General features: G+C 49.2%; 1 protein-coding gene across 2 annotated transcripts in view; it reads right to left on the bottom strand.

Moving 5' to 3' along the window:
• Positions 1-7,411: 7,411 nt before the first annotated feature.
• Positions 7,412-21,301, bottom strand: part of BCL6 (BCL6 transcription repressor) — a 35,746-nt gene continuing 21,856 nt past the window's right edge. Inside the window, exons 5-10 of one of the 2 annotated variants that reach the window (XM_054983645.1) lie at positions 16,341-17,321; positions 13,933-14,114; positions 12,802-12,969; positions 10,098-10,228; positions 8,477-8,614; positions 7,412-7,809 (exon numbers count right to left, since the gene is read on the bottom strand). In XM_054983645.1, the coding sequence (XP_054839620.1) occupies positions 7,666-7,809; positions 8,477-8,614; positions 10,098-10,228; positions 12,802-12,969; positions 13,933-14,114; positions 16,341-17,321 (1,744 nt within the window). In that variant the 3' untranslated portion in view covers positions 7,412-7,665. The remainder of the gene's footprint in view (positions 7,810-8,476; positions 8,615-10,097; positions 10,229-12,801; positions 12,970-13,932; positions 14,115-16,340; positions 17,322-21,301) is intronic. The other variant, XM_054983646.1, reaches the window with a different exon arrangement.

The following is a 21,301-nucleotide window of genomic DNA, read 5'->3' as shown; positions in this document are numbered from 1 at the left end:
GGAAAAAATGAAGAGGCAGGCTTCCTTTGCCAGGGGTGGCATTTTGCATGCAAAATGCCCCCTTACCCTCAGGGGCCCTTCTCCCACCCCTCCTCCCACCCCCCACCAAGGCTCAGCCTGCTCCCACTTGGGGGGCCATTTCATGGCCTCCCCAAGTAGGTGCTCTAATCTCTACCACTGACAGCTGGGGGAGGCTAGTGTTGCCAGGGGTGGCATTTTGCATGCAAAATGCCCCCAAGCCCTCAGGGGCCCTTCTCCCACCCTTCCCCCCACCCCCCACCCAGGCTCAGCCTGCTCCCACTTGGGGGAGCCATTTCATGGCCTCCCCAAGTAGGTGCTCTTTTCTCTACCACTGACAGCTGGGGAAGGCTTGTCTTGTCAGGGGTGGCATTTTGCATGCAAAATGCCCCCCAGCCCTCTGGGGCCCTTCTCCCACCCTTCCTCCCATCCCCCACCAAGGCTCAGACTGCTCCCACTTGGGGGGGCATTTCATGGCCTCCCCAAGTAGGTCCCCTCAGCCCCTAAAGTCCACCCCTTACAGCCCCACACAAACCCAATTCCCCCCAGCTGCCACACACAGACCCAAATCCCCACATTAGCCCCTCACAGACCCAAATCCACCCCCACCTGCCCCACACCCATAACCCCAGGAACAGGCTGGCAAAGGCCAGCCCTCTCCCTTTGTTCCCTATGCTGGGAACTTCTAAACTCTCTTTCCCTGGGCAATTCTGCACAGCCCAGGGGTGCCACAATGGTGGGCACACTTCTGAGTGCCAGCTGGTCCCTGTGAAAGAGCACCTGAACCACAGACACCCTCCCTCAAATTCCCCCCCCCCCACCTACAGAGATGGCTGGCCAGCCAGCCCCATTGTTCCCTATGATGGGAACCAACTGCACAACAAAGAATAAAACAAGAACAACACAAAATAAAGTTTTTAAAAAATTATTTTCTCCCTTCCAAAGTACAAGTAGGCAAAGCATTATGACACATTACACCAGCAGTCCCCCACACAGAAAAATAACACAACTCACTTAACATCAGAGAATCACAAAGCATGATTCCTGTCAAAAACACTTTATTTCTTGAACAGCTTTAGGTTACACAGCAGGGGGGAGCACCAAAGGGCATGGCAGCACTATCTTACACAAAAATAACACAACTCACTTAACATCAGAGAATCACAAAGCACAATTCCTGTCAAAAACACTTTATTTCTTGAACAGCTTTAGGTTACACAGTAGGAGGGCACAACAGGGCATGATAGCAATGTACTACAAAAAATAATACAACCCACTTCACCGTTTTTGACAGCAATTGTGTTTGTGTGATTCTCTGATGTGAAGTGAGTTGTGTTATTTTTGTGTAGTACACTGCTTTCCTGCTCTGTTGTGCCTTCCTACTGTGTAACATAATGCAGTTACAGAAATAAAGTGCTTTTGACAGCAATTTTTGGGGTGATTCTTTAATGTGAAGTGAGTTGTGTTATTTTTGTGTAAGATACTGCTTCCATGTCCTTTGGTGTTCCCCCCCTGCTGTGTAACCTAAAGCTGTTCAAAAAATAAAGTGTTTTTGACAGGAATTGTGCTTTTGTGATTCTCTGATGTTAAGTGAGTTGTGTTATTTTTGTGTAAGATAGTGCTGCCATGCCCTTTGGTGTTCCCCCCGCTGTGTAACCTAAAGCTGTTCAAGAAATAAAGTGTTTTTGACAGGAATCGTGCTTTGTGATTCTCTGATGTTAAGTGAGTTGTGTTATTTTTCTGTGTGGGGGACTGCTGGTGTAATGTGTCATAATGCTTTGCCTACTTGTACTCTGGAAGGGAGAAAATAATTTTTAAAAAACTTTATTTTGTGTTGTTCTTGTTTTATTCTTTGTTGTGCAGTTGGTTCCCATCATAGGGAACAATGGGGCTGGCTGGCCAGCCATCTCTGTAGGTGGTGGGGGAATTTGAGGGAGGGTGTCTGTGGTTCAGGTGCTCTTTCACAGGGACCAGCTGGCACTCAGAAGTGTGCCCACCATTGTGGCACCCCTGGGCTGTGCAGAATTGCCCAGGGAAAGAGAGTTTAGAAGTTCCCAGCATAGGGAACAAAGGGAGAGGGCTGGCCTTTGCCAGCCTGTTCCTGGGGTTATGTGTGTGGGGCAGGTGGGGGTGGATTTGGGTCTGTGAGGGGCTAATGTGGGGATTTGGGTCTGTGTGTGGCAGCTGGGGGGGAATTGGGTTTGTGTGGGGCTGTAAGGGGTGGACTTTAGCGGCTGAGAGGACCTACTTGGGGAGGCCATGAAATGCCCCCCCCAAGTGGGAGCAGTCTGAGCCTTGGTGGGGGGTGGGAGGAAGGGTGGGAGAAGGGCCCCAGTGGGCTGGGGGGCATTTTGCATGCAAAATGCCACCCCTGGCAACACAAGCCTCCCCCAGCTGTCAGTGGTAGAGATGAGAGCAGAGCACCTACTTGGGGAGGCCATGAAATGGCCCCCCCAAGTGGGAGCAGGCTGAGCCTTGGTGGGGGGTGGGAGGAGGGGTGGGAGAAGGGCCCCAGAGGGTTGGGGGGTATTTTGCATGCAAAATGCCACCCCTGGCAACACAAGCCTCCCCCAGCTGTCAGTGGTAGAGATTAGAGCACCTACTTGGGGAGGCCATGAAATGGCCCCCCCAAGTGGGAGCAGGCTGAGCCTTGGTGGGGGATGGGAGGAGGGGTGGGAGAAGGGCCCCTGAGGGTGAGGGGGCATTTTGCATGCAAAATGCCACCCCTGGCAAAGGAAGCCTGCTTCTTCATTTTTTCCCCATAGGAAATAATGAAGAAAGATGAGCAGCAGCATGCTAACAATATGCTGCTCCTTCGCTTTCTTATGGGAGGATGGGGGGACCTGCTTTGGGGGGCCATAACATGGCCCCCCAAAGTCCAATCTGTCTGAAACTTGGGTAGTTGTTAGAGAAGGGTTAGAGGAAGGTCCCCACCAATTTTGGGCTTATTCGGTGGGAAAATGCCTCCTCCAGGCGTCCTGGAAGACGGAGGCATTTTCCCATAGAAAAAAGCCGAAAGAATGCCGAAATAATGCCGAAAGAATCCCGAAAGCCGAAAGCCGAAAGAGATTCTTGTTTCGGCTTTCGGCTTTAACGATAGAGAATCGTCTTTCGGCTTTCTACTTTCGGCTATAGCCGAAAATTTTTGGCTTGCACACCCCTAGTCATTTCATAAAAAAAGAGCTGGAGGAACTCTTCAGCATAGCTCATTAGTAGTAGTAGTAGTATTCTTTATTACAGCACTTAGCCAGTATAGCTCATTAGCATAATCTATTAGTATATGCCATGCCCCTTGCTATAACTGGAAGTGTGATATTAGCATAACTGATTTGCATATGCCACACCCCCTAACATCACCTATTCTGGCTGTTTTGGACCCAGTCCCGGCCATTCAGGGCCAAAATTGGCCCTAAAATGACAAAAAGGGCTGAAAAGGGCTGAAAAGGGGCCCCAAATGGTCGGGATCAGGCCACTGATGAGCGGGAGAGTGATCCACCACCTGTCAGAGGCCCTATCCGGTCCGTTTTGGCTCCAATCTAGGCCGAAACAGGCCCAAAATGGCCGAGAGTCAGGTGGGCGGGGCCACCTGACATGTGACCTCTTTGGGGAACTGCTGGCACTGCGTTCCTGTGCGTTCCCCTTGGAATGAGCCCTGCTGCCAAGTAAGTGAGTGCAAGACTGCACTCATGTTGATTTATGCAGAGGATGGGGCAGAAGAGGTGAGAGAACTGGTTTTTCTAAAGGATAATCCTCAAGACAATCACGTTGAGGTACACCTGCATGCAAAAGAATCAGCTGCAAGCATGCATTCTGACAAACGTATTTTTCAGGAGGCCAATTTCCCAGCTCCATTGCATCAAAGCCACTGCAGGAGTCGGTTGCAAGCAGCCAATAGGCCACCTTGGGCTAGGCAGTCGGTCCGTCTAGTGTGCTTCGTAAGGCTGTTGTGCGAATCATGTATGTTGGCCTGAGGTCACTGGAGATAGAATGGGATGAGTACTGGACCTACAAATCACTGCAGAACACCATGAGAGTTGGCCTCCAAGAAACTCTGGGAGTAAGGGGAAGGATGACTTGTGCTGCGATTTTTTTATGACGAAAGGGAAGCTGCAGACATCCAAGAGCCCCCAACTGCACCTGTGAAATCCTGGGAAGGGAGTGAATACCTAATACGGCATTTTTTCCAACTTCCCATTCAACCAGCCACTTCTGGAATCTAAGAACCAAGAAGAAGGGAGAGATGCAGCAACTGAGGGAGGTAGAGAGAGAGGCAAATTGCTTTTCATTTCATGGCAACACAAGGCCATAAGAGAGGGTGGAGCAAGAGTGGCTACGGAGCACCAGAGAGAACTCCCACTGGTCACTGGTGCAGCAGGCTTGCCTTCCAGTAAGAGAGCCAGGGGAGTTAGCCGTGTTAGTCTATAGTCGCAAAATAGTAAAGAGTCCAGGAGCACCTTTAAGATTCACCAAATTTATTGTAGCACTAGTAACAAAGCCTGTTGTGGGAAAAAAAATACAACGGGCTCTAGAAAGGGCAGGGCAGGTGGGCCAGGCATAGCCGCCTCTGCTGCCCTGATCTGGGGCAGGGGAGGCAAGGTGGCTGGGCCTGGCATTGCCCCCTCCCCAGTGCCCCAATGGGGGGGGGTGTCCTGATGTGGTCCTGAGCCTACCAGGCACCTGGTTCAGCCCCATTTGGGCCGAACTGGATGGCTTGAGGCTAGGATTGCCAGCCTCCAGGTGGCGGCTGGAGATCTCCTGGAATTACAACTGATCTGGCCACAGAGCAAAAGGGCTGCTTTGGAGGGTGGACTCTATGGCACTATATTGTGCTGAAGTCTCTTCCCTCCCCAAACTCTGCACTCTCCAGGCTTCACCTCCAAAATCTCCAGGTATTTTCCAACCTGGAGCTGGTAACCATACTGGAGATGTGGGAAGCACAGCGGGGGCGGGGGGAGGGAGAGAGGGGGCCAAATCCAGGTGGTGGCTGGAGACCTGGAATTGCAACCGATCTCCTTCCCTGTTGCTCCTGTTTCTTCTTGCGTTCCCCAAAGCAAATGGCCGCTTTGGATGGTGCACTGTATGGTGTTATTCCTTGTCGATGTCCCTCCCCTCCCCAATCTCCACCCCTAAACCTCCAGGAATTTCCAATGCCAGAGTTGGCAACCTTGGTGGGTGGAGAAGTTGTGGCTGTATCTGGAGGAATGAGAGGGCAGCAAAGGAACCCCCCCGACCCCTCTCTGGTGCCCAAATGGGACTGGAGGAGAGCTCCAGTTACGGTCAGCCGCAGCCGGGCTGACGGTCAGCCGCATCAGAGAGAGTTGCGCTGCCTTGGCCCGGAGTCGCTGAGAGGACGCCCGGCTGCAGCTGTAGCTGCAGCCATTGGGGGGGGCACCAGACAGGCTCATGCACCTGGCAGCAGCCCCTGCCCCATTGGCAGCGGATTGGGCCACAGAAGGCAGTGAGCACAGCCTGGAGTGATTCCCCTCTTATCCCCGCTAGGGGCTCACTAACACACCTGCGCTGTCTGATAAGGGGGTGAGTTGTCTTGAATATGCTTACCCAATTATGTAGTAAGATAAGCCTTTGAGAACCGCAGCTCTCTTTGTCAAATGCACCTGAGAAAGAGAGCTGTGGTTCTCGAAAGCTTATGCTACTTTCCAGTAAGAAGTGCAGATGATCCAATGTTACCGAGTCTAGACTAGGGTTGTGTGGTTTGGATATCTGATCTGATCTGTAAAGATTCGGGATTTCCAGAATCTTCCAAAATCTTCTAGAATCCAGAAATCCCGAATCAAAGCTTTCCGAAGCATTTGGAATGCCTCGGAAAGCTTCGAGGCTTAGTTTAAAGGGTCCCACCGCTGCTTGCAAGCAGTGGTGGGGCCTTTTAAACACCATCAAAACAGCCCCCACCCCGTCCCTACTTACCTTGGCTCCAGCTCTCCCCACCGCCCATGAGGCCACGGAATGGCAGAGGAGGTGGTGCAGCAGAAGGCGGTGCGGCGGCGGAGGAACCAGCTGGCTCCAGGCCGCCACTGAGCGCTGCCGCTACCAAGCGACACAGCTGCCACTGAGCGATGCTGCCGCCGCCGCCACTACTGTGGCGGCTGCCGAGCACCGTCGCCACCGCTCAGCTGATCCCCCTCCCCCTCTCCCTCCAGCGCAAGGTAAGTGGGTGGAGGGTGGAGGGGTTGCCCTGGGGTGGGGGTGGGGTGGAGGTGGGGTGGGGGAGTCACTTCAGTATGCTCCGAATATTTATGGAGCATACCGAAACGAGTAAAATACCATAATTCTGAAGTGGCTTGCCACTTCGGAATTATGGTATTTCCGAATTTCCCCCCCACTTTGGGTAAATCCGAAGCGGGAAACCCGAAGTGACCTGGCCCTGTACACCCCTAGTCTAGACTGGATACAGTCTGCAATTTGTTCCTCTTGTGCAAAAAGTTACGTTGGATCAGGACCAAAAGGAAGACAGTCCCCAAAGGGCATGGGGGGAACAAACACACAACATGCAGGCTAATTCATTGTTGCTGTTTTATTTTTTTGAATTTGTACAGCTATATTTTACAGAACGCATTAATGCAGTTTGACGCAGCCCAAACCCTGTCACCCGAGATTGACTGATTGTAACACAAGTGTATAAAATAAGACCAAAAAAATTAAAAAAGGAGAGAAAACAAGACAGACATTCTCCAACAAGAGTTTGTGATGACCTCTGCTCACAAGATGAGACCGTACCTCAAACTGGGCTCTGATTTAGTCCATACGTTAAAAAGAAAGGCACTGTGAAAAAATGAAAAATAAAACCCCAAACATTTTACATATATACAGACTGAAAACTAGAACAAAAAAAAAAATTACACTTTATATTATTTTAAATTCCTTCTGCAGCTTTGTTGGTTTAATACACACTTTTTTTGTAAATTGTAAACCTTCACTTGCAAAAAAATACAAATACACACTCAATGCTCTTAGACAAAATATTTTCTCACTAATACAGATGCAATACTTTAAAATATCTTCTTAAGTGCTTTGACACAATAAAGACTCTCAGATCAGCCGCCTGCCAGCAGAGACCAACTTGAGACTTTAATGCATTTTAATATATATATATATTTATATATATATATTTAATATATCTTTTTAAAGGTTTATATTTTATATATATTTTATTTATATATATTTATTCATATATGTACAACTCTGCCATAGATTCCTTCACCTTTGGTTAAAAAGTTAAAGCCCTCTCCACTTTCAATAGCATATACAATCTCTTTTCTCGTTTGTTAAAACACACAATATTGCATACAAAGAAATAAAATTTGTTCCCGTAAAACGATATACATTCCTCATCTTCTGGCTGTGAAGGGTAAAAAAAAAAAAATCGACACTTGCACACAATAGATCAGACGACGTGTTTTTAAAATTCACATAACTGGGAAACAAAATAATTAAAACAAAACCCGTTTCTTTTAATGTTTCTTTTCCACCTGTCTGCACTCTGGGCTTCTAAGAGGCACTCCACTGTGTGACAAAAAGGTTTTTTTTTTTTTCCTTAAAGTGTTATAAGTATCCTTTGGGACGCGAGTCCTGTCCGTCCCCCCATCCTGACCATACTTGATTTGGGCCCTCCAAAAACCGTGTCCATCTTTAGCAAGCCTTCGGGAGCTCTGGTGGGACTTCTGCACTCGAGACTCGGTACTGCACCTTCGTGTTTGTGATGGCCCCATGCTTCTGACGAAGATGGAGACGGAGCTGACTTTTGTGACGAAAATGCAGGTTGCACTTTTCACACTGTAGGGGGGAGGAAGAGAGATCAAGTATTAATATGCACAGTGGAGGGCCAGTTTGGTGTAGTGGTTAAGAGCAGCAGGACTCTAATCTGGAGAGCCAGGTTTGATTCCCCACTCCTCTGCTTGAAGCCAGCTAGGTGACCTTGGGTCCGTGACAGCTCTCTCAGAGCTCTCTCAGCCGCACCCACCTCACAGGGTGATTGTCATGAAGATAATCATAATTAATCACACACTTTGTAAACCCCTCCAAGTAGGCATTAAACTGTCCTGAAGGATGGTATTTAAATCAAATGTTGTTGTTGATCAAAAATTTGCCTTATTAAAGAGATTTGTACTAATATTGGGAGCAATCTGACCAGCTTCAGAGGACAGCAACAAGCAACTAGAGATCTAGAAAGCAAATCATAGAAATCCCTTCCAACCCTATGATTCTATGACGTAATACCATTTTTCTGCATTGCATCTACATTCTGGACCACGTCTCATATCCTATGTTTGTTGCGGATTTCTAAAAGTCAGAGTATACGGGTTATTAGAGGTGTCATCCTATCGACTGCATCTACTTACACTGTGAATGTAATCTGCCTCGAGTCTCAATGAGAAAGCTGGACTATAAGCCTATTAAAATAAAAATAAAAAGGTAGGCAGAAGAGGACAGGCTCACTTACATGGTACGGCTTCTCTCCGGTGTGGATCCGAAGGTGACTCTTGAGTGTCTGGAGATGCCTGAAGCGTGTACCACAGATTTCACATGGATAGGGTTTCTCCCCGGTGTGGATCAGAACATGAGCACGGAGGTGTGCTACCTAGGAGAGAAATGGTGCTGTCAGACACAGTTGCACGAAAGGAAGCTGGGACTGGTTGTTTCTTAGTAAGAGGATGGACACACATCTACGTGCGGCAGAAGCAGCCTGAATAGATTTCCTGACCGTGGATTCAAGTGTCTCGGAATGCAGACAAGATGCGCTCATACCACCACGATTGCTTTCCAGCTAGGACTCGTGGACCTGAGTTTGCTAATAAGAGCCTTCCAGGAGGCAAAGAGGAAATTAACAAACCCTCTGAGGAGCGATCTTCGCCAGCTCTGCAGAGGGAGGTGAAATTCAAACTACGCTTCCCGGCAAACAATGCGTCTCACTTCACTTGAGTGTCCTCGTGTAATTCGTCTTGTGTAGTTTAGCTCTGAGAATCTCATGATCCATCGCAGCTCTTGTCTCAGCAAGACCCAAGAAGAGCCCAGCTGGTTGAGACCCCCAAGCCCTGCACCCGATTTCCCACAGTGACCAGACAGATGCCTCCAGGAAACCCCTAAGCTGGGCAACAAGACTTCTTCCTCTGCTGGCCCTGCCTCCATCAACTGGCACTATTCATTAGCATATTGCCTTCCAAGCCAGAGGTTCCATTTCAGCATCACTGCTGATGGACCTTTTCATCCACTTTTCAAGCCATGTGAGCTAGAGGCAGCAGTTGTGGTGGTGGTTATGCATTGACGTGGGTTTTTGGCAGAATCAGATATCCAATGGCCTGCTGGGCAAAAGCCTCACCTGGTAACACCCACTATAAAGCATCAGGAATAGTAATAGTGGATGCTATGGTGCCCATGGGCACCATGTTGGGGAACCCTGCTTTAGAGGTACACAGTGTTTGGCACAGAAGCGTAGCAAACATTTTTAAGCCCTTATGATTGCAGAGAAATGCCTGCAACTGGAAGGGCAAAGCCTACTGAAACCTCAGAAGCCAGATGGGTGGGCTTGGGGTGTGGTGGGGGTGATGAGTGATTTTCAGTGCCCTGCACAGATCCTTATCCTCCATGCTTTAAGGCTGACCCTGCACTGGGCAGGGGGTTGGACTAGATGGTCTGTGTGGCCCCTTCCAACTCTATGATTCTATGATTTCATTAGCAAAGTCAGAAATAATTATGCAAATTAACAGCAACAAAATGGGCCTTGTTCAGATAGGGTTAGGCGTAGGCTCCTCCTAGTACAGAATTTCAACAGCACAACAGTTCAAGAAGCTTTCAGATTCCTTCTGCTTCCAAGGGCCAACTTTCCACCTGGAGGAAGTCACTGTGTGCCTGGTGAGACCACAACTGGCCACGGGATTCAGTAGAGAAAGGCCTTTCCCAGTCCTGCTATTTGAGGTTCTCTTAACTGACGGTCCCTGCAACCTGAATCTTCTACATGCAGACCTGCCGTTCTACCACCCTGCCCTGATAGATGGTTCTGGAAGGGTGGACATCCACCGAGAGCCCTCCCCCCTCTCCGGCACATAAAATCTGAGCGCACAAACCTGGACGAATCTTGCACCGCAGGTCTCGCATTTGTACGGCTTCTCTCCAGAATGGATGCGTGTATGAGTCTTCAGGTTGGCTGGCCGGTTGAACTGGGCTCCACAAATACTGCAGCGATAGGGTTTCTCCCCTGCCATGACCAAAAAAGGACAACCCGATTAGCAGCGGCACTACGGAGTAGATCTCCAGAAGAGCTCACTTACGAAGCTCTGTGCAGCCCAACTATAGCTGATTTCCCCCCCCCCCCAACACAACTGGTTACAGATCACTACAAAGCTATCATTGCTGCCCTTATAATGATGATGATGATGATGATGATGATGATGATGATGATAATGGCACTTATACCTTCTAGACAGGTAGTACCCTACTCAGAGCAGTGAACACGGTCAGTGTTATTATTATACCCACAACAGAGTTGGAGAGCTGGGCTGAGAGGAGTGGCTTGTCCAAGGCCACCTGCAGAGCTCATGGCAGGAGTGGGAGTCGAACCAGCAGAGTGCTGATCACAGCCCAACCACTATGCTAAAGCAGCTCTCCGTAACAATAACTGCTCCTGTATACTGCTCTTCTAAACACATCAGTGCCCCACTCAGAGTGGTGAACAAAGTCAGTGTTGTTATTATTGCCACACTTGGGGTAGCTTCCCCAAGCCCACCTGCAGAGCTCTCGGCAGGAGTGGGAGTCGAACCAGCAGAGTGCCGATTTGCAACCCAACAACTTAACCACTAATTTCAACTCAACTGAGGCTCAGTAAGTATTTAAGCTCAGAACATTTTTAGGAGGAATTTGCAGATTATTCATAAGCTATCTTTTTCTTAAAAAATATCATCACGCTGGTTCTAATACTCAGCATTTTTGACTTTCTGTTGGCTCAGGAGGATTATTTGTCATCAATTACTACCTTTCTATGCATTCCCCAGTCCCTTTATTCCTGTAAGGCCAGCAGTCTGCCTCTTTCCCATCTTGAAAAACAATAGCTATTTTTGTGCATGCACACACAATAAATGCAAGAATTCTATTGATTTTTTTAAAAAAGTTCTGACATTTCTCCCAAGTTCTTTGCTTGTCTTAATAGTCTGGGCCTCTGGAAAAATGTCTGCTGGGCTAATGACTGAGAAAAATCTTCCTTCTATTGACTGTGAAAAATCTCCCTTCCACTCCACTTTTAATGAGATCTGTAGATTTTAATTTTTTAAATGATTTTAACTATTTATTATATTTTAAATTGTGGTTTTTATGAGTTTATGATGTTGTGGCCCGCCCTGAGCCTGCTTGCAGAGTGGGCGGGATATAAATCGAACAAAATAAATAAATAAATATTGCCACAGTGCGGAGTAGACATGCTTCTTAAATTGCTATCTAACAACAGAGAACTTCCACAATGCTCCCCGTCAGGGCTTAAAGGCCTTCACATGCATTCCCTCTGTAACTGTTACAACCACTATAAACCAGTAGAGTTGTTTCCCACAATGCAGAGAAGGGCTTACCCAAAGATCTCCCAGAGACCTGGTTATCACTTGGTCAAATGACAAAATATGAGGCAGGAAATCCATATTTCTCCCTCCCCGGTGAAATACCTTCATCTCACAGTCGCTCTCCACATGACTTCTTTTACGAGTTCTCCGCGAAGCCAACCTGCGCTCCGTGCAGTCACACGTCAGCTTGGGGGATTGACTTCTATTTTAAAAAACAAGCATGCAAAATGGGCTTGGAACGCTGCCACCAAAGGAAGGCGCGCTCCTGCCTTTCTCCCAAGCTTTTTCCCCCCATGCAAAAACATTGCAGAGGGGAGACATTTCCCCATTTCTGCTGCTCGACGTGCAGCAGCAAAAAGGGGGGAATTCTCCTTTCCCACACTGTTTTTGCACAGGGAAAAAAGCTTGGGAGAAAGGCAGGGGCTCTCCTTCCCCCAGTAGCAGCTTTCCAACCCCATTTTGCCTGCTCGTTTTTTAAAATAGAAGTCATTCCCCCGAGCTGACGTGTGTCTGCGTGGAGCACTGGTTGTCTCTGTCGAGAACTTGTAAAAGAAGTAACATGTAGAGCGACTGTGAGATGAAGGTATTTGAACGGGGAGGGAGAGATATGAACTTCCTGCCTCACATTTTGTCATTTGACCAAGTGATACTAGAAATGTGAGGCTTTGCTGTTGCCATAGATCACAGAGTGCTTTACAAATAAAATGGGGGGGGGGCGCTTAACAAGGCAGGGATCTCTTCCGCCTTCCCTCCATGAGCAGATGCATGGCTAATCTAAGCCCCTTGGACAGGGCATCTCAATACACTTCATGAACACTCTCAGAAGGGCCACCAAAGACAGACTGAACTATCCACCTCTGCTCTCATCCAAATAACCAAAGCCCTTGAACCAGCTGCAGAGGGCTAGGTGGCCACGTGAACGTGTGTCTCTTGGTCCTCTGAATCTCCTCCCATACAAAGAGAACAGGTAAAAGTTTCAGGTGGGGGCAGAGAACGGGACTGGCAAAGTAGCTTCTTTCATTTCGGCAGCACAAGTTATCTGCCGAGAGCTCTTCTCCTAGCTGTTCCAACTACGAGCCAGGCAAGAGGGGCCATCGTTGTACCAAGTTTACAGATGGGGAAACAAAGGCCCGCGGAACGGATCCGGGATTGGGCACCCTCTGCTTCCTGGTCCACCAGTCCACCCTGACAGGCCGTTTGGAGTGCATTTCCCAGGCGGCTGTACCTGTGTGAACGGTTTTATGGCTGGCTAGGTTCCCCTTGTAGCGAAAGGAGGCCTGGCAACGGTCACACTTGTAGGGCTTGTCGCTGTGCATTTGGAGGGAGTGTCTCTTGAGAGAAGCCTCTTCCGAAAATCTGCAGTGGCACTCGTTGCAGAAAAAGGTTCCATTTTCTGTCAGAGACCGAGAGAGGAAGAGGGGACGGCACATGAGATGAGCAAGCACAGAAACACACTGAACGGTCGCCTGCGCCGCTGCTCTGGGCCGGGAGGAGGAACCTGTGCTGGGGTTCCAGTGAACCCCCAAATCAACCCAACTAAGAACTTGGCATCCGGGGCCCGTGGCAAACCACACAACAGTCGTGGCTAGTCATAGACGCTTAGCAAGCCCTGGCGAGATTGGTTTGTAGAGCACCCTGTGATCTACCTGGAGGAGAAGCGGTTCTGCCTTGCCAAAAGAGGCACCGAGCAGACGTGTCTCGCTCAAAAACAGAACCACAATTTGGATTCTCATCATCCCAATGCAAAATTTTCAGTCCAAATCTAAAATTTCAGGGGGTGTTCTGCTTAGGCTGTTCTGGAAGTTGGGTGTCTAAACTTCAAATTTTGAATTCCTGTAAACAAGGGTAGGAAAGTTAAGAAAGAAAACATGTAGGATTTTTACGTCTGGGGAGGATGGCGCAGAGATCAGAACTCGACGAAAAAAGGGTTAGAAACTATAAAATTGGAATTTAAATCTTCAAAGAGGAAGAACCACAATTATTTATGTCATTTGTAGTCTCTCTTTGTCAATGAGATCAAGATGAATTACATCTTGATCTCATTGTAAGTGTAAGTAAATTTACTCAGTGTAAGTAAATTCAATCAAGAGGACAGGAAATTCAGTAAGCAATACAATAGGATTAGGATTGTAGAAATCCAAAACAGAGCTGAAACAAAACCTAAGAAATTGACACTGTATCTATTTAAAATGGATCCATTTGGATGAAATGGACTCAATTATGCATTGCAGAAACCAGAGACTAGCTTGTCAGTATCTGTTATATAGCAGGAAAGAACGGGTAGAGAGGAAGAGGAATAAAGATTTTGGCAATGGAGCATTGGAGGGGAATGACACAGAGGGTCGGCGAGACTCACCGCAACTAGAATCTGAATATTCGGACTGCGTTTCCCCCATCTCTTCTCCAAAGTTTGAGCCGGGGGTATGAAGGCACATCTCTGAATGCTGGGGAGATTGTGAGCCACAAGAACTGCACTTGGAGGAGTGTAGGTATAACGGGGACTGCCCCTCAATGCTCCGGGGGGATCCGTCTAACGACCTGTGCAACAAATAGACAGTTCTGTAATTGTGACCTTCGATTCGGGAAGTACACTGCGATACACTCTAGAGATGTAGGAGGGAGTGGTCGGTGGCCGCAGTTGCCTTGAGCTTTCAAAAAGCTATAGAAAATGCTGCCCGCTGTATAGCGGATAATTCTGTTGAGTGGAGATGCTATTTTGACCCAAGGTTTTCCTCCGGGAGAGTGCAGACGAATGATTACCATGGAGGAGAATAGACGGGAAAGCTTCACACCGGAACCAAGGATCCAAGCGGCTGTTTTAGGATAGGGCAAGTCATAAGATGTTGGAACTTGGGGATGTACAAGAGGAGTCAGTTCACATGAGGGATTTTGGTGGGTTTCTCCTTCTTGCTGTACCCCTCAAAGCTGCTCCTGAGAATGAGGGACCCTTGGGAATACCATGGGATGGGTGGCTTGGAAGGGTGCAAAGATATTAGGAATTGGCGTAAATTGCCCACCTCTTTGCACAAGCTGTACCTCCAACCCACACAAGAGGCAGGGCTGGGGGTTTGTAGATTTCCACCTCTGGCTTCAGCCCCCAATATAAATGCACTCAGCACCATTCTTGCATATCTCCCCACACTCAGGAGCAGCTTTGGGGGAGATGGAGGGAGAAAGGAGGTAGCGGAAATCCCACCCGCCCCTCTTGCTGCACCTGCAGGATTCTGCCCCATAACTGCACTGCCTCTTGAGGCACAGCTGTTGAAATTCATTGGGGTTCTTTTTAACGGCATAACCACCCAGAATAACTCCATATCAAGATATTGGGGGCCTATATTGACATTCAAGCGACAAAAGGCAAGTTGGACCACAACACTGGAAGACAAACGCGAATCCAAAATTACAAATCAGGTTCGTACTACAGAAAAATGACAAATTCCATATGCAGTTCTCTTTTTCTAAAGAGCCCGATTACAAACAACTCCTCCCCAGCCCCATTTTAACTTAAAAAATTAACTCTTTGTTTTGGAATCAGAGCACAGCATCATAACTCAAGATTTAGGTGCCAAGAGGAAGAAGTCGTGCCGTGGAACGTTGGAGCTGCCTCGTCTCATGCAAAGGACCCAAGCCATTCTACTTGATCTCTAGCGTCCTTCCAAAATTTGGGTTTAGAACTCAGAACCACATCTAGACATATTGCCTTGATAGCTATACATGTAGGAAGCAGCGTCTGCCTTGACTGCTGAGCCTCCTGCTATTTGGGGGGAGCCAGAAACAAAGCCAAGGACAGAACTATGGAGAGAACGGGGCAGGCTGCGCCATTAGAGGCCAAGGTGCTTCTCAAGGGAGCAGCTGAAATCCAGGAGGCAGAGTAACCTGGCTGCAATCTGGGGCACAGCCAGAAAGCGAAACTGAAGCCGAGATCGCGTACCATGGGGTGGAGTGCAGTGAAGCAGGCCTCCTAGAGGCAGATCTGGGGTTTAGGGTTTGTCAACATCCAGATGGGGCCAGGAGATCTCCCAGAATTACAACTGATCTCCAGATTACAGAGATCCCCTCAAGAAAATGGCTATTTTGAAGGGTGGAACTCCCTGGCATTCTACCCCACTGAGGTCCCTCCCCAACCCAGGTTTGTTCCTCAGATCTCCAGGGATTTCCCAACCCAGAGTTGGCACTCCTATTGGGGCTGCAAAAGAAGAAGCAAGATGTTTCGAGAGCACTGAACCCGGTGCTGGGTTCAACACTGGCAATACAGAACCCAAAACAAGCTTCCAGCGGAGGGATAATGAGCGATATATTTCTTACGGCCAGTAAGGAATGATTGATTGAGGGGGGTAAATCTGGAGAGGAAGAGGTTAGGAAGAACCACTCTGGCTCCATCCCACTGGCAGTGGCGTCCAAGGTGATTGGAAGGGAGGGGAACAGGACGGCAACTCTTCCTTCCCCCACAACCTTGACAGACCTTCTTTGGGTACATAATATTGAATTCGGTAATACCGAATTTTACCAGATCAGGTAACATTCAGTAATTTTTACTGAATTCCGAAGCTGAATTGCACATACCTAGGTTCTTTTCCTATCGTTTTCTCCAAGACAAACTAGTGCACTTGTTTTCTCCCTTCCTCCATTTAGTCCTCACAACCACCCTGTTTGGTAGGCTAAGCCAAGAGTGCAACCAGCCCAAGGTGACCTTTTGTATCCGAGTGGGGATTTGAACTTGGGTCTCCTTAGTCTTAAGTCCGGCAACCTAACCACTTCACTCACCTGTTAACGATGCTGTTCAACCTGCTTGCTTGGGGAATCGTTGACTCTTCCCCATTAATGCTCATTTTGGTTGGAGATTGCACATCTAAATTCTCAGGCTCCATGGACTGCTGGCAAGTCAGGGAGGGCATGTAAGATTGTGGGGAAAGAGTCCCCGCCTCGTTCTGGTCAGGGCTGTCTTGCTTGGCATTCTGGTTAAGCGAGTTTAGCACGATAAACTTGTACTTCTTCCAGTTGCAAGCCTTGGGGTCGGAGGGACTTTTGGCAGAGGAGGAACCGGAGCTCTGGCCGATGCGAGCGTTCTTGCTGCTGCTGGACTCGGTTGGCGAATTGGGTTGGCAGTCCGATTTCTGGGGGCTCTGGGGGCTGGTGAGAACCTTGCGATTCATCGGGGTGTTGCTTGGCTCAAAGCGTTGGCTGATCTCTTCTTCTGAGGACGACTTCTCTTCTTCCTTGCTCACTTTGTCACAGGCAAAGTAAGGATTGTTCCGTGCCAGAGGGGCTGCCGGTTTGAGTCCGGGAATGTAGTGTGCATCACTCTTGACTTCTTCAGCAGCAGCCTCTTTTGGAGAGTAGAGAGTGGCATGGCACATGCTGGGAGAGACATCAGTGACAGCTCGGGTGTACTCGGGGGCGCCAGCCCGGGAGGTGTTGCATGGCAGGACCCTTTCCCGTGGGAAAAGGTTGGCTCTTGAAACATCTGACAAAGGCAACCTTGCTTCTCTTAGCTCGTCATCTGAGAAAAGGAAGCCATTAACAGGCATGGGGCTGTATCCAGTGTAGGAGATGGGGGACCCAGACAGGCCGCTGTATAAGCTAGTGGCAAAAGCCCGTCCATCACAAATTGGCCCATTCCGAAGAGGCATGCTGTTCTCCGACATGTCTCTGGTCCGGTAAGCCATCATCTCGGGATGACTCAACATCCGACTTGCCAGGAATTCTTCTCGGGGAGTCTTGACAGAGGACATCATCTCTGCCTCACTGCAGAGGGGGAGAGGGAGAGGGGAGAGGGAGGGGGAGAGAGGGAGGGGGAGAGAGGGGGAGAGAGGGGGGAGAGAGGGAGGGGGGAGAGAGGGAGAGAGGGAGGGGGAGAGAGAGAGGGAGAGAGAGGGGGGAGAGAGGGGGGAGAGGGGGAGAGAGAGAGAGGGAGAGAGGGAGGGGGAGAGAGGGAGAGAGAGGGAGAGAGGGAGGGGGAGAGAGGGAGAGAGAGGGGGAGAGAGAGGGAGGGAGGGAGGGGGGAGAGAGGGAGATGGAGGGGGAGAGAGGGGGAGAGAGGGGGAGGGAGGGAGAGGGAGAGAGGGGGGAGAGAGGGAGAGAGAGAGGGGGAGAGATTGCATTAATTCATAGATAGTGGCCCCCCATGTTGACCAAAACCTGTGTTTCTTTCCTCCTGCTCTGAGAAAATGCCAATAGAAAATGGCTCAATCAACATGGCATTAAGCTAAAGTACAAACTCGTTAAGACTCTGCTCAACGAGTGAATAGATACAAAAGTCCTTATTTCTGGAGCAACAGAAAAAGCTGCCAAATGTTCTCTAATGTAATGGGATGTCCCCCGTCTCCCCGCCCCCCCCCCCCCCGTAGGGGAGGATGCCAAGACTGGATCCATGTGATTTACTTGGGTAGGGGCAGTTTTGCAATTTTATCTGGATTCTGTGCTGTTCTATGGCTCCATGTCTAAAAAGACCACAGCAGAAAAACAAAAAGTTATTCACCGAACCTGAGCCTGTTCTAACATCAATTAAAATCCAAGATGGATAGCCATTTAGGAGGAATTCCACAGGAACGGCTGTGCTAGTCTACTGTGGTCAAAACGACAAAGAGATGCGTAGCACCTTAAAGACTAACAGGTTTATTGCGGCACCAGCTTTCTTGGGCCAGACTTTGAAGGTGACACACGACTCAGTCAGGTGGGTAGCCATGTTGGCCTGCAGTAGAAGAGCAACATTCACCTTGAAGGCCAACCCGTTTTCCAGGGTACAAGCCTTTGAGAGTCAAAACTCGCTTCATCAGATATCCAGAGAAGTTAGTCATGTCAGTAGGGATGTGCGTTTCGGCATTCAGAATGCCGAAAGAATGCCGAAACAAAAGTGTTTCGGCTTCTTTTGGGGAATGCCGAAACGTTTCGGGGAATGCCGAAACGTTTCGGGTAGCCGAAAGAAAAAAGCCGAAACGTTTCGGGATTCTTTCGGCTTTTCAATGGGAAAATGCCTCCGTCTTCCCGGACGTCTGGGGGAGGCATTTTCCCACCGAATAAGCCCAAAATTGGTGGGGACCTTCCTCTAACCCTTCTCTAACAACCACCCAAGTTTCAGACAGATTGGACTTTGGGGGGCCATGTTATGGCCCCCCAAAGCAGGTCCCCCCATCCTCCCATAAGAAAGCGAAGGAGCAGCATATTGTTAGCATGCTGCTACTCATCTTCTTCATTATTTCCTATGGGGAAAAAATGAAGAAGCAGGCTTCCTTTGCCAGGGGTGGCATTTTGCATGCAAAATGCCCCCTCACCCTCAGGGGCCTTTCTCCCACCCCTCCTCCCACCCCCCACCAAGGCTCAGACTGCTCCCACTTGGGGGGGGGGGGCATTTCATGGCCTCCCCAAGTAGGTGCTCTAATCTTTACCACTGACAGCTGGGGGAGGCTTGTGTTGCCAGGGGTGGCATTTTGCATGCAAAATGCCCCCAAGCCCTCAGGGGCCCTTCTCCCACCCTTCCCCCCACCCCCCACCCAGGCTCAGACTGCTCCCACTTGGGGGGGGGCATTTCATGGCCTCCCCAAGTAGGCGCTCTTTTCTCTACCACTGACAGCTGGGGAAGGCTTGTCTTGCCAGGGGTGGCATTTTGCATGCAAAATGCCCCCCAGCCCTCTGGGGCCCTTCTCCCACCCTTCCTCCCACCACCACCAAGGCTCAGCCTGCTCCCACTTGGGGGGGGCATTTCATGGCCTCCCCAAGTAGGTCCTCTCAGCCCCTAAAGTCCACCCCTTACAGCCCCACACAAACCCAATTCCCCCCCAGCTGCCACACACAGACCCAAATCCCCACATTAGCCCCTCACAGACCCAAATCCACCCCCACCTGCCCCACACCCATAACCCCAGGAACAGGCTGGCAAAGGCCAGCCCTCTCCCTTTGTTCCATATGCTGGGAACTTCTAAACTCTCTTTCCCTGGGCAATTCTGCACAGCCCAGGGGTGCCACAATGGTGGGCACACTTCTGAGTGCCAGCTGGTCCCTGTGAAAGAGCACCTGAACCACAGACACCCTCCCTCAAATTCCCCCACCACCTACAGAGATGGCTGGCCAGCCAGCCCCATTGTTCCCTATGATGGGAACCAACTGCACAACAAAGAATAAAACAAGAACAACACAAAATAAAGTTTTAAATGTTTTTTCTCCCTTCCAAAGTACAAGTAGGCAAAGCATTATGACACATTACACCAGCAGTCCCCCACACAGAAAAATAACACAACTCACTTAACATCAGAGAATCACAAAGCATGATTCCTGTCAAAAACACTTTATTTCTTGAACAGCTTTAGGTTACACAGCAGGGGGGAACACCAAAGGGCATGGCAGCACTATCTTACACAAAAATAACACAACTCACTTAACATCAGAGAATCACAAAGCACAATTCCTGTCAAAAACACTTTATTTCTAGAACAGCTTTAGGTTACACAGCAGGGGGGAACACCAAAGGGCATGGCAGCACTATCTTACACAAAAATAACACAACTCACTTAACATCAGAGAATCACAAAAACACAATTCCTGGCAAAAACACTTTATTTCTTGAACAGCTTTAGGTTACACAGTAGGAGGGCACAACAGGGCATGATAGCAATGTACTGCAAAAAATAATACAACCCACTTCACCGTTTTTGACAGCAATTGTGTTTGTGTGATTCTCTGATGTGAAGTGAGTTGTGTTATTTTTGTGTAGTACACTGCTTTCCTGCTCTGTGGTGCCTTCCTAGAGCAGTTACAGAAATAAAGTGCTTTTGACAGCAATTTTTTGGGGTGATTCTTTAATGTGAAGCGAGTTGTGTTATTTTTGTGTAAGATAGTGCTGCCATGCCCTTTGGTGTTCCCCCCTGCTGTGTAACCTAAAGCTGTTCAAGAAATAAAGTGTTTTTGACAGGAATCATGCTTTGTGATTCTCTGATGTTAAGTGAGTTTTGTTTTAATTTTTCTGTGTGGGGGACTGCTGGTGTAATGTGTCATAATGCTTTGCCTACTTGTACTTTGGAAGGGAGAATATAATTTTTTTTAAACTTTATTTTGTGTTGTTCTTGTTTTATTCTTTGTTGTGCAGTTGGTTCCCATCATAGGGAACAATGGGGCTGGCTGGCCAGCCATCTCTGTAGGTGGTGGGGGAATTTGAGGGAGGGTGTCTGTGGTTCAGGTGCTCTTTCACAGGGACCAGCTGGCACTCAGAAGTGTGCCCACCATTGTGGCACCCCTGGGCTGTGCAGAATTGCCCAGGGAAAGAGAGTTTAGAAGTTCCCAGCATAGGGAACAAAGGGAGAGGGCTGGCCTTTGCCAGCCTGTTCCTGGGGTTATGGGTGTGGGGCAGGTGGGGGTGGATTTGGGTCTGTGAGGGGCTAATGTGGGGATTTGGGTCTGTGTGTGGCAGCTGGGGGGGGGGAATTGGGTTTGTGTGGGGCTGTAAGGGGTGGACTTTAGGGGCTGAGAGGACCTACTTGGGGAGGCCATGAAATGGCCCCCCCAAGTGGGAGCAGTCTGAGCCTTGGTGGGGGGTGGGAGGAAGGGTGGGAGAAGGGCCCCAGAGGGCTGGGGGGCATTTTGCATGCAAAATGCCACCCCTGGCAACACAAGCCTCCCCCAGCTGTCAGTGGTAGAGATGAGAGCAGAGCATCTACTTGGGGAGGCCATGAAATGCCCCCCCAAGTGGGAGCAGGCTGAGCCTTGGTGGGGGGTGGGAGGAGGGGTGGGAGAAG

This window comes from Eublepharis macularius, chromosome 6 (assembly GCF_028583425.1).
Source record: "Eublepharis macularius isolate TG4126 chromosome 6, MPM_Emac_v1.0, whole genome shotgun sequence".
Lineage (NCBI taxonomy): Eukaryota > Metazoa > Chordata > Lepidosauria > Squamata > Eublepharidae > Eublepharis > Eublepharis macularius.
Note: the sequence above shows the minus strand (reverse complement) of the source record. Positions and strands in the feature narration are given on the sequence as shown.